This window comes from Lithobates pipiens, unplaced genomic scaffold (genome assembly GCF_037356315.1).
Source record: "Lithobates pipiens isolate NorthernLeopardFrog02 unplaced genomic scaffold, aLitPip1_a1.2 Scaffold_23, whole genome shotgun sequence".
NCBI lineage: Eukaryota > Metazoa > Chordata > Amphibia > Anura > Ranidae > Lithobates > Lithobates pipiens.
In genome coordinates this window covers 47,384,598-47,397,860 of record NW_027507785.1, presented here as the reverse complement: position 1 = coordinate 47,397,860, position 13,263 = coordinate 47,384,598, and the positions used below count along the sequence as shown (strand labels likewise).

Sequence of the window (13,263 nt, the reverse complement as noted above, 5' to 3'; positions counted from 1 at the left end):
GAGCCAATAAAAAAAGCTTCTTCTGCTCCGTACTGCGCAAGCGCTGCGCATGCACAGTACGGGGCGGACACTATATGATGGCCAGACTGAATATGCCAGAACACCGGCTCCCATTGCAGATCCTACAGATCAGCAACACACCGACACGGAGGAAGCAGATGAGATACCTGAGCAGCCTACACTGGCAGAAATACTCCGGGCAGTTCATAAATGCATTGCCTCAGTGGACACGCTGAAAGACCATTTTGGGGGCCTGAAGGAAGCTGTGGCACTGATCTGACAGGACCTGCAGAAGGTCAGAGAGAGAGAGAGAGAGCTTTGTAGTAGCAACCTGAGAAGATCTTCTGGACATCCAAGCAAAGTCCTTTCACTAAGAATTAACCCTTTCCCACCGCCACCCCCCAACCCTTTAAGCCCTTGTACACACGGTCGGACATTCCGACAACAAAATCCGTCGGATTTTGTCCGAGGGATTTTGTCCAAAACTGGTGTTGCATACACACGGTCGGACAAAGTTGTCGGAAAATCCGATCGTTCGTAACGTGATGACGTTATTTCGTTACGACGGGACTACGTACAGGCTAGTAGCCAATAGCTTTGGTCTAAGAATTTAATCTGAGCATGCGTGGCACTTTGTCTGATCGGAATTCTCTACAAACGATAGGACAAAGTCCAATCGGATCATGTTGTCGGAAATTTTTTATAGCCAAGCTCTAAAACATTGTCGGTCGGATATTCAGATGGAAACAGTCCGATTTAGCCCACACACGGTCGGATTATCCGACAACATCGTTCCAAGTGGACATTTTCCGTCGCAATGTCCGACCGTGTGTACAAGGGCTTAGAGGTTCTAAATGCCAGGAGGCAGAGGCGGGCATTCTGATCATATAGCCACTGCGATTGGCAGTCACAGCGATCACATGATCGCAAAGCTCTCGATTGCAAGTAGACATCGGGAGCTCTCTGGCACCCACCAGTAACTGTGCTGGGAGATTGCAGGGTGCGCGCTCTCAGCACAGAACATGTCTACATATATGTGGTCTTTTGATATTAAAGCCCACACGCAGAGAGTCCATATATATGCGTATGGCCGGCGGGAGCAGGTAAATAGACTGAGCTCTTCAAGATACACTATCCCCTTTAACCATGCTGACACTAGCATGGAAACAGAACACAGTCTGTATAATCTTTCATATTAGTCAGGAACTCAATAGTGTCCTTGGATTATTGGTTGCCTTCTTCCAATATCCTCCAGATGCTTTCACCCCGTGGTACTAGACAAGATCCACAGACGACGCCCCTCAGTCAGCTTCAGCAATTCTTAGCAAAAGTAGGCCTTCAGCTAGCTCTACTGAGGCACATCCCCCCCTAGGCTGCGATCTCATCCTGAGGAAAAAGACCCCTCTGCTTTCAGTCTCAGAGTATTTATACAGACTCCCAACTACCATCTGGGCACCTCTCCCCAGGCAGCTGCTGATTATACTCTTCCTGCCCACTAACTTCCAGGACATTCCTGGGCACCTCTCCCCAGGCAGCTGCTGATTATACTCTTAATGCCCACTAACTTCCAGGACATTCCTGGACAACCAGGGGGAAGCAATCAATCCTGCAGCCACTGAAATACAGAACAGACCAGAACAATCAAACACAACTACACTTATTACCTAACCTAGCACCTATCTAGGAGGGAGCTACACCTATATCCAAGCTCTGCAGGTAGAGGAAGCATTATGGCACACATTGTTACATTGCTGATACTAAATATCTCTATCAATATGTGAAGCTGAGAGGAGAACTCACCATTCTTCCCGGATCAGTTGTCACGATTGCGGGGGAATCAGGGATGGAGTTGATGGTTTTCAGTCTGATGTTCTCCTTTCAGTTCTGCAATTTTACTTGTGGTGTGTCCCATGTAATCCCACTCAATGACAGCTGACTGATCAGCTTCTGGTAATTGGCTCAGCAAGGCAGAGCGGAAAACCTGTCCTGTGTCATAGTTCTAACAGAAGATGAGAGTAATAATTGGGTCGTTATAGATTATCGTAAAACTGAACTCCAGAAAGGTATAGAGAAAACAACAAATTCTGCAATTATATGTTCATTTTTACATTATTAAATATTTTATAATGAATCGGTATAAATAGTTTTGTCATATTTCCTCCTGAAATCGCAGTACAGCGGCACATAGGCTGGGAGAGGCAGCACCCAGGAACCAATTAGAGCTCTTCTGCATGCACAAGGACGTCCCATCAGTGTGCTGCTGCTTCATTCTACAATCATCAGGGTGGGGGCGTGTCCCTGACTAAGGTTTACTTTTTTACTGTCCAGTCAGCAAGGTGGGGGCGTGTCCCTGACCAAGGTGTACTACTTCAATGTTTCTCAACTCGAGTGCTCAAATACCCCCAACCGGAGCCGGACTGGGAATAAAAACCAGCCCTGGAAAAAAATTCATACCAGCCCCATAGCTGTATTATACCAGCACAACATCCATCATTATGTCATTTTCTTATTCATAAAAGGGGTAAACCATGCATTTTAAAGCACATTTGAAGAGTGTATTGTATATAGATAAGACAGATATGAAAGCACATAGGGATTTATATATATATATAACAGCAAATTCCAGTTAAGTGGAAAGGGGAGCAATCATCATGGGGGACACCGGGGGGGGGGGGGACTCTGGTGACCAGAGACCACCTTCCACAGAAAGAATACACAAAGGTAAGGGGGGGTGGGTTACTGATATGAGGAGGAACCTTTATTTCAGTGCCCTCTTATTGTCTCACTCCCCTCCTTACATCAGTGAGCCCCTTTCAGTTTGCTTCTCCATGCAGCCTCACTTTGCCCATCAATGCAGCTTCACTATGCGCATCAATAAGCCTCATTGTGCCCATCAATGCAGCCTCACTGTGCCAATCAATGCAGCCTCACTGTGCCCATCAATGCAGCCTCACTGTGCCCTTCAATGCAGCCTCACTGTGCCCTTTAATGCAGCCTCACTGTGCCCTTCAATGCAGCCTCACTGTGCCCATCAATGCAGCCTGACTGTGCCCTTCAATGCAGCCTCACTGTGCTCATCAATACAGCTTCACTGTGCGCATCAATAAGCCTCATTGTGCCCATCAATGCAGCCTCACTGTGCCAATCAATGCAGCCTCACTGTGCCCTTCAATGCAGCCTCACTGTGCCCATCAATATAGCCTCACTGTGCCCTTCAATGCAGCCTCACTGTGCCCTTCAATGCAGCCTCACTGTGCCCATCAATGCAGCCTGACTGTGCCCTTCAATGCAGCCTCACTGTGCCCTTCAATGCAGCCTGACTGTGCCCTTCAATGCAGCCTCACTGTGCCCATCAATGCAACCTCACTGTGCCCTTCAATGCAGCCTCCCTGTGCCCTTCAATGCAGCCTGACTGTGCCCTTCAATGCAACCTCACTGTGCCCGTCAATGCAGCCTCACTGTGCCCATCAATAAGCCTCACTGTGCCCTTCAATGCAGCCTCACTGTGCCCTTCAATGCAGCCTGACTGTGCCCTTCAATGCAGCCTCACTGTGCCCATCAATGCAGCCTCACTTTGCCCTTCAATGCAGCCTCACTGTGCCCATCAATAAGCCTCACTGTGCCCTTCAAGGCAGCCTCACTGTGCCCATCAATGCAGCCTCACTGTGCCCATTGATGCAGCCTCACTTTACTGTTCATTCAGAAGGGGAGGGGGTGTGTCCCTGATCAATGTTTAATTTTCACTGTCCAGTCATCATGGAGGGGGTGTGTCCCTGACCAAGGTGTACTTCTGCCCTGTCCAGTCATCAGGGTGGGGGTGTGTGCCCTGTGTAGATCCAGGACCTGGCAGTGCTGTATGACAGATGTGTCTGGATCATGAAACAGACTCAAAAGAATTTAAAAATGACCTGTTTATAGGTAATCAGCCCATATACTGGCAAGATCCAGCTTGTGTTTAGTATACAGTATATACAGCAAGCATGTTCTTCTCACTACTGCCATGCTTATTTCGTCATTTTCACATCAGCAGTGTGTTGTTTTTAGCAGGTGATCCTGGAATATAATTCAGGTGGTGCAACATACTGTATGAGGTACAGGCTAGCCTTGTATATATATCAGGGCTAGCTATACATAGGACATGGGATTTGCAGCAAGTGAGATGTGGGGATCTACCATGTTGGATTTTTTTTTTTTTGCGCTATAAACATTTATCCCTGACTTTCATTTTAACAATCGGTTCACCTTACTATAATAATGTGTGACATCAGCATCCACATCACCTGCAGAAAAAGGCTGTCCCGGTCATGTGACCAGAACAATGAGCCCCTCCCCAGTCCAGTGTTTCTCAAATCCAGTCCTCAAGGCACCCTGACAGCCTGGTCATGTTTTCAGGCTGTCCATTATTTTGCACAGGTGATTCGATCAGTTTTCGCTGCCACGGTAATTATCACAGCCGTTTCATCCGAGGGAAATCCTGAAAACATGACCTGTTGGGGCACCTTGAGGACTGGAGTTGAGAAACACTGCCCCCAGTCTATGCACCGGCCATTATTCAATACAAGACAAAGACATTGTTATATAAGTAAATACAGTGATGAGATCTGCTGTGATACAAGTCTGAGTATACAAAGCTGTGATGTCCTCTGTGTGTATTATGAGTCCCAACATGTCCCGTGTTTACTGGAGGAGATCCCCGACAACCCGAGCCAGAGAGGTGAGTGTTGTTAGTTACCTGCAAAGAAGGCGAGGAGGAGGCCGAAGGACAGGTAGGAGCTGGATACAACGTAATATATTATATACAACATACCGGGGCTATACAACACATAACATATATAACACAACTGAATGACTATAAAATAGTGACTATATAATGTATAACATAGTAACAATATATTAAATCACTGAATAAATCACATACAGCGCCTTGAAAAAAAAAAGTATTTATACAATAGAGCTCAGGCTGGAAGAGGGAGAAGCAGCACAAGAAGCCAATCGATTGGGCAGGCTAACTCAGAACATGTTGCTAGGAGGAGAGAGCAAAGTGACAGAGAGATGAGTTTATCAGTCTGCTGCTTCTCCTTTCACTGTCCAATCACAGGCTAGGGGACGGACGAAACCTGTAGGGATTAATGAGAGAAAAATTGCATCTCATTGGTATTGCCGAATATTCATGATGCCAGACAAGAATTGTGTCACCTATAGGCTGTCTCTCTAGTGGTCTGCCCCGCCTCCCGCAGGGAGCTGTCAGTCATGTGAAGCCTGAGGATCAGCCTCTCCTAATTGGAGGAGTTGGTCAGTGACAACCGACTGTTGCTGTCCTCATAAAAAGACAATAAGGAGAACCTGTCACAGGAATGGGGACTACAGGTTACAGAGTCCGATGGTAAATAATCTCACCACACCCATCTCCTCCCCCCATAATCATGATGTCATAATAATCTTCAAAGTAAATGTGGGATAAATCTCAGTTTTAAATACAAATTATCATTTTTTTTTTTTTTCCCACTAAAAGATTGTATTTGGGATCATACAGTCTTGTGATCTTTTAAGGTCCTGGAACCCCCCCCCCCCCCCCCCCCCCACTGCAGCTGCAGCACAGCCTGTGATTGGACAGTGAAGGAGCAGCAGCATGCGGTTGAGTCATCACTCCTCCCCTCAGCATGTTCCTGTCAGCACATGTGCTCTGCAGTGCAGCCTGATTGGCCGATATTTTTCATACCAAGTCAGATTTGTGTTGTTTTTTTTTTTACATTAATATACAGTTATTGTTTAATTTAACTTGTAAATATAAGATCATGAATTGTTTTTTTTATATCTGTCTGGAGTTGCCATTCTCCGATCTGGTAGAAGGCCACAGACTTTCTCCATCATTTACATTTACACCCATATACACAGAATACCCTTCTGGAAACCCCAAGTGGAACCTGCTGGTGTCACAGAGCCATCACGGTCATCCTGTCTCTTATCTCCTCTGTGTTTCCATACAGGTGACACCCCCCTGAGATCTGCGGTAGGAAAGACACCCGCTTCCTCGCCCTGAGCCCCCACGTCTGAAGCCATGGGGTCCCTACCCCCCGTGCTACTTTACATCACCCTACTCTTCATCCATGAGACCTGGGGACAAGGTACATACATGACGGCAGTGCTGCTATTACCTAGAATCCCAAGCTGGGCACTCTGATCTCTTCCCCAATCAGAGTGCTCAGCTCGGGGGTGTTTTATAGATCGGTTCAGGTTAGAGATGACAAATCTGTGTTATCGTTTACGATCTTGTCTGCTGCTGTGTCTGTACAGGTGAAAGCAGGAAGGGAGGAGGAAGGGCAGCAAGGAAAGAGCAGATGGAAGCAAGGAGGCAGCAGGAAGGAAGTAAGAAAGAAGATGAGAGGGAGCATAAAAGGAGAAGGTGAGATCAGGGTGGAAGCCTGGAAGGTGGAAGGAAAGGGTGGGAGCAGAGAAGGAGCGTGGAAGAGTGGGGAAGAACCAGAGGAGGAGCAGGAAGGAAGCAAGTAGATGCAAGGAAGGTACAAAAAAAGGCACGGAGAAGGAGTGGGGAAGGGGCAGAGAATAAGCAGGAAGGAAGAAGGAAAGAAGAGAAAACGGGACAAATGGTAATGGAGAGGAAGCAGGGAGGAGAGTGGAGATCAGGCTGGAAGGAAAAAGAAAGGGGCAGAAAAGGAGTAGGAAAGGGGCAGAGAATGAGCAAGGATAGGGGATGGAGAGAGGAGGGAGCAAGTGGTAGTGGGGAAAGAGCAGGAAAGGAGCAGAGAGGAAGCAAGTAGGAACAAGAAAGGAGCAGAGAAGTAGCTTGGAAGGGGCAGAGAAGGATTAGGAACTGCGTGGGGAAGAGGCAGAGAAGGAGTAGGAATGGAGTGGGGAAGAGGCAAAGAAGGAGTAGGAACGGCGTGGGGAAGAGGCAGAGAAGGAGTAGGAAAAGAGTGGGGAAGAGGCGGAGAAGGAGTAAAAACGGAATGGGGAAGAGACAGAGAAGGAGTAGGAATGGACTGGGGAAGAGGCAGAGAAGGAGTAGGAATGGAGTGGGGAAGAGGCAGAGAAGGAGTAGGAAAGGAGTGGGGAAGAGGCAGAGAAGGAGTAGGAACGGAGTGGGGAAGAGGCAGAGAAGGAGTAGGAACAGAGTGGGGAAGAGGCAGAGAAGGAGTAGGAATGGAGTGGGGAAGAGGCAGAGAAGGAGTAGGAATGGAGTGGGGAAGAGACAGAGAAGGAGTAGGAATGGAGTGGGGAAGAGGCAGAGAAGGAGTAGGAAAGGAGTGGGGAAGAGACAGAGAAGGAGTAGGAACGGAGTGGGGAAGAGGCAGAGAAGGAGTAGGAACAGAGTGGGGAAGAGGCAGAGAAGGAGTAGGAATGGAGTGGGGAAGAGGCAGAGAAGGAGTAGGTATGGAGTGGGGAAGAGGCAGAGAAGGAGTAGGAACGGAGTGGGGAAGAAACAGAGAAGGAGTAGGAATGGAGTGGGGAAGAGGCAGAGAAGGAGTAGGAACGGCGTGGGGAAGAGGCAGAGAAGGAGTAGGAATGGAGTGGGGAAGAGGTAGAGAAGGAGTAGGAATGGAGTGGGGAAGAGACAGAGAAGGAGTAGGAACGGAGTGGGGAAGAGACAGAGAAGGAGTAGGAATGGACTAGGGAAGAGGCAGAGAAGGAGTAGGAATGGAGTGGGGAAGAGGTAGAGAAGGAGTAGGAATGGAGTGGGGAAGAGGCAGAGAAGGAGTAGGAACGGCGTGGGGAAGAGGCAGAGAAGGAGTAGGAATGGAGTGGGGAAGAGGCGGAGAAGGAGAAGGAACGGAGTGGGGAAGAGACAGAGAAGGAGTAGGAATGGACTGGGGAAGAGGCTGAGAAGGAGTAGGAATGGAGTGGGGAAGAGGCGGAGAAGGAGTAGGAACAGAGTGGGGAAGAGACAGAGAAGGAGTAGGAATGGACTGGGGAAGAGGCAGAGAAGGAGTAGGAATGGAGTGGGGAAGAGGCAGATGAGTAGGAATGGAGTGGGGAAGAGGCAGAGAAGGAGTAGCAATGGAGTGGCGAAGAGGTAGAGAAGGAGTAGGAATGGAGTGAGGAAGAGGCGGAGAAGGAGTAGGAACGGAGTGGGGAAGAGACAGAGAAGGAGTAGGAATGGAGTGGGGAAGAGGCAAAAAAGGAGTAGGAATGGAGTGGGAAAGAGGCAGAGAAGGAGTAGGAATGGAGTGGGGAAGAGGCAAAGAAGGAGTAGGAATGGAGTGGGGAAGAGGTAGAGAAGGAGTAGGAATGGAGTGGGGAAGAGGCAGAGAAGGAGTAGGAATGGAGTGAGGAGGAGGCAGAGAAGGAGTAGGAACAAAGTGGGGAAGAGGCAGAGAAGGAGTAGGAATGGAGTGGGGAAGAGGCAGAGAAGGAGTAGGAACGGAGTGGGAAAGAGGCAGAGAAGGAGTAGGAATGGAGTGGGGAAGAGGCAGAGAAGGAGTAGGAATGGAGTGGGGAAGAGGCAGAGAAGGAACAGAGAAAAGGTGGAGAAGGGGCAGAGAAAGAATTGGGAAGGAGAGGAGAAGGGGTAGAGAAGGAGCAGAGAAGGGGCAGTAAAGCAGTGGCAAAAGAGAGGGGCATGGAAGGAGTAGTAAAGGTGTGGAGAAGGAATGGCAAAAAGACAGAGAAGAAATATGGAAGGAGCGGAAAAGGAGCAGGAAAGGAGCTCAGAAGGAACAGGGAATGGTCAGAGAAGGAGCTCAGAAGAGGAAAAGGTGCAGGAAAGGAGCTGAGAAGGAGTGGGGAAGGATCCGAGAAGGAGCGGGGAAAGGGCAGAGAAGGGGTAGTGAAGAAGAGGAGAAGGAATGGGAAAAGGGCAGAGAAGGTATAAGGAAGGAGTGGAGAAGGAGCAGGAAAGGAGCTCAGAAGGAACAGGGAAAGTTCAGAGAAGCCGTACGGAAGCAGCAGAGATGGAGCAAGGAAGAAAAGGCACATGAAAGGAGCTGAGAATAAATGGGGATAGGGCCAGAGAGGAGAAGGAAGGGGGATGGGGCAGGAGAGGAGAATAAGCAAGGAGGGAGAAGCACAGAGGTGGCAATAGAGTAGGAGGAGAAGGAGTAGGGAGGAAGTAGAATAGGAGCAGGAAAGGAGCTCAAAGGGAATGGGGAAAGGGCAGAGAAGTAGCGAGGAAGGGGTAGAAGATGAAGCAAGGATGAAAAAGGGAACGAGCAGGTAGGTAAAGAGGAGAGAGCAACTGGGAGGGGAAAAACAGGGAGGAAAGAGCAGTGCAGAAGCACAGAGGGAGCAGGGAAGGAGCAGGGAGGGGGCAGGTAAAGAGCAGTGCAGAAGCACAGAGGGAGCAGGGAGGGAGCAGGTAAAGAGCAGTGCAGAAGCACAGAGGGAGCAGGGAGGGGGCAGGTAAAGAGCAGTGCAGAAGCACAGAGGGAGCAGGGAGGGGGCAGGTAAAGAGCAGTGCAGAAGCACAGAGGGAGCAGGGAGGGAGCAGGTAAAGAGCAGTGCAGAAGCACAGAGGGAGCAGGGAGGGGGCAGGTAAAGAGCAGTGCAGAAGCACAGAGGGAGCAGGGAGGGGGCAGGTAAAGAGCAGTGCAGAAGCACAGAGGGAGCAGGGAAGGAACAGGGAGGGAGCAGGTAAAGAGCAGTGCAGAAGCAGGGAAGCAGCAGGGAAGGAGCAAGGCAGGGGAGCCCGGGATAAACAGGGAAGGGGGAAAGAAGAAACAAATAGGAGCAGAAAAGAAGGGAAGGAGCAGAAAAAGAGTCCCCAGGTCAGCTCCATACACTGCCAGCATGTTAGAAAGCTATATTGCCGACCCCCACTGCTTTGTGCTCTGCAGGTACTGAAATCTGCCATTTTAGTGCACCCAATAATCTGGGGGTTGTATTAAGAAAATAGCGATGGGGACTCTGATGTAAGGGTGGGCTCTGACTTAAGTGGGGACTATTAAGGTGGACTCTGATATAAGGAGGCTCTGATGGGGACCCTGGTGTAAGGGGGGGCTTTCATTGGGATCCTGAAGTAAAGCATTTTTACTTATTTAAATGTGGCCCTCATACTGAAAAGTTTGGAGACCCCCCTTGTATAGAATAAATGTGAGCTGTGATTGGGTGGCCTCTGTTCCCGTGGTGAGGCAGATGCAGATCACCCCCTCCCCCCCCTGTACTTTGTGTCTTCTATTTGCAGTGGAGTTCCTCTCCTTGCCGGACACGGTGTCCATCAAAGAAAGATCTCCCATCGGCACCTCCGTCCATAACTTCAGCCTGATCAACTGTACCAGCAACAACCCCACCGTCACCATCACCAGCGTCACCCCACCGACAACGTACTTCAACACCCCAACGCAGACTCTCAGGGGATCCGTCTTTAATTTACAGGTGAGACCGGCGCTGGGCACACTGTCAGGGAGACTCGGTACCCGCTGAGTGCACAGAGAATGAGTCTCTGCTGGAGGGTCAAACCAGAAACATTGGTTCCTTGACCAAGACAGACCATTGTCCTAAATAGTTGTTAGATAAAAAGAATTGTGCAGATTCTAACATTTTGTTGAGAAATCATACCCATACCCCCCTCCCCCCCAGCATTTCTAGCTTTGGCCATCTTGAGTAAGGGCAGATTATTCATGCAGCATTTACTTCCTGGAATCCATCTGTCCTTAGCTCAGGCATGCATGCAGGAGGTGGTGCTTAGCTGAGAAAGCCCCTCCTCATGACATCATTTTGCTCTAGTCATTGGTGACAAAGGCCTTGTCTGGGAAAAAAATGAATCTACTCATTGTGTCGCACAGGAGGTGACCGGTACCAAGAGGACATACGGAAATCAGCGGCCAATGACAGATGACCCACGAAGTTTGCACCACACTCCACTCATATTATAATTTATCAGTCGCCATGGGATGTAATCGGTTTCTGTTTAATCTGACAATCGATTCCCTTGCAAATAATTAATTGAAGCTCAGACAGCACCCATTTTCTATTACCCTTTTCTATTACTCTGTTCTATTGGAGCTGGGGGGGGGGTCTAAGGTCCGTGTCATATGTGTCCCAAATTTCCTCTTACTTCCTGTCCACAGTCCAGGTGACAGCGTCTCTCCTAGTACAGGAAGTGAAGTGACATCTCCCCAGCGGAGTCTCAGGCAGCAATGAGGTCCTAACAGAGGTCTGCACTCCTCCCCGCTCCATCCAAAGAAGGGAGCTCCAAACTTTCTAAACAAAAGGCCAGTTTTTCAGACTTTAGGGGGCCAGACTGTGGCCACTGGGAGCAGAAAAGGTCCTGAGGTCAGTGGGAATAAACAATGGCCCATCTTTGGTGTCAGTGGGAGGAATTGTGCCTTATCATTGGCGTCATTGCGACCCATCGTTGGTGTCATTGGGAAGAATTGTGCCCCATCTTTGGTGTCGTTGAGAGGAATTGTGCCTTATCATTGGCGTCATTGCGACTCATCGTTGGTGTCATTGGGAAGAATTGTGCCCCATCTTTGGTGTCGTTGAGAGGAATTGTGCCTTATCATTGGCGTCATTGTGACCCATCGTTGGTGTCATTGGGAAGAATTGTGCCCCATCTTTGGTGTCGTTGGGAAGAAATTGTGCCCCATCTTTGGTGTCATTGGGAAGAAATTGTGCCCCATCTTTGGTGTCGTTGAGAGGAATTGTGCCACATCTTTGGTGTCGTTGAGAGGAATTGTGCCTTATCATTGGCGTCATTGCGACCCATCGTTGGTGTCATTGGGAAGAATTGTGCCCCATCTTTGGTGTCGTTGGGAAGAAATTGTGCCTTATCATTGGCGTCATTGCAACCCATCATTGGTGTCATTGGGAAGAATTGTGCCCCATCTTTGGTGTCGTTGAGAGGAATTGTGCCTTATCATTGGCGTCATTGCGACCCATCATTGGTGTCATTGGGAAGAATTGTGCCCCATCTTTGGTGTCATTGAGAGGAATTGTGCCACATCTTTGGTGTCGTTGAGAGGAATTGTGCCTTATCATTGGCGTCATTGCGACCCATCGTTGGTGTCATTGGAAAGAATTGTACCCCATCTTATGTGTCGTTGGGAAGAAATTGTGCCCCATCTTTAGTGTCGTTGAGAGGAATTGTGCCCCCATCTTTGGTGTCATTGGGAGAAATTGTGCCCCATCTTTGGTGTCATTGGGAGAAATTGTGCCTTATCATTGGCGTCATTGCGATCCTTCGTTGGTGTCATTGGGAAGAATTGTGCCCCATCTTTGGTGTCGTTGAGAGGAATTGTGCCTTATCATTGGCATCATTGCGACCCATTGTTGGTGTCATTGGAAAGAATTGTACCCCATCTTATGTGTCGTTGGGAAGAAATTGTGCCCCATCTTTAGTGTCGTTGAGAGGAATTGTGCCCCCATCTTTGGTGTCATTGGGAGAAATTGTGCCCCATCTTTGGTGTCATTGGGAGAAATTGTGCCCCATCTTTGGTGTCATTGGGAGGAATTCTGTCCCTTCATTGGTGTCAGAGGGGGTAATTGTGTTGCATTGCTGGAAACAATGGATGAAAGTAGTGTCCCAAGGGCTGGATAAAAGCAAACAAAGGCTGCAGTTTGGAGACCACTGAAAGGGAATATTTTCCCAGAGAGATACAAACCTTATTGACTCTTTGTGCATGTTGGGACTTGTAGTTCCCCAGGGGCTGGAGGTGGCAGATTTGGAAATGGCAGAATACGTGTGATGATGTCAGGTGTATGACCTCACTGTGATTTGTCTATTAGATCACGCTCAGCAGCACGGCGACTCTGAACGCACAAGTGGTGAATGAGTACATACTACAGATCACCGCCGAATGCGGCAATGAGACCGTCACCGCTCAGCTGTTTGTCAAAATCATAGACGACCTCCCGGAGCCGCTGTGTGAGCCGAAGTTCTCCAGCCAAGGTAAGACGGTGACCAAATGCCTTGCCCATCATCATGTGACCACACAGCTCCAGTAATAGGGTGCTTCCGGGGGTACTATTTTTCTTAAACATAGGGGGTCACACAATAGTCAACCCCCACCTGTTAACATGGATGAGATACATTTTCATGCACAACAACAAAAATTGTATAAAGAATGTACACAACATTCTGACCGCCATCTATATGGAGCTTCCTGATAAAATAGCCGGGCAATGCTGTATGTAAACCCCAGCAAGAGCTAAGCCTCCAGATAGGACTTCTATAGAATAATTCAAGGAAGAATAGCTACTGTTATTTTTAAAAAACCAACGCATTTCAAGGTGAGCACCATCTCTTCTTCAGGGTTAAACAGAATTCACAACATCATGTTGAAACTGTGGTTTCCCTGAAGAAGA

At 48.7% G+C, this 13,263-nt stretch overlaps 1 protein-coding gene across 2 annotated transcripts in view; it reads left to right on the top strand.

The window, feature by feature from the left end:
- The first annotated feature begins 4,377 nt into the window (after window positions 1–4,377).
- The window catches only part of LOC143927459 (cadherin-related family member 4-like), a 50,132-nt gene continuing 41,246 nt past the window's right edge, over window positions 4,378–13,263 (top strand). Inside the window, exons 1-4 of one of the 2 annotated variants that reach the window (XM_077451542.1) lie at window positions 4,378–4,766; window positions 5,988–6,125; window positions 10,139–10,329; window positions 12,685–12,847. In XM_077451542.1, coding sequence (XP_077307668.1) covers window positions 6,059–6,125; window positions 10,139–10,329; window positions 12,685–12,847 — 421 coding nt within the window. In that variant the 5' untranslated portion in view covers window positions 4,378–4,766; window positions 5,988–6,058. The remainder of the gene's footprint in view (window positions 4,767–5,987; window positions 6,126–10,138; window positions 10,330–12,684; window positions 12,848–13,263) is intronic. The other variant, XM_077451541.1, reaches the window with a different exon arrangement.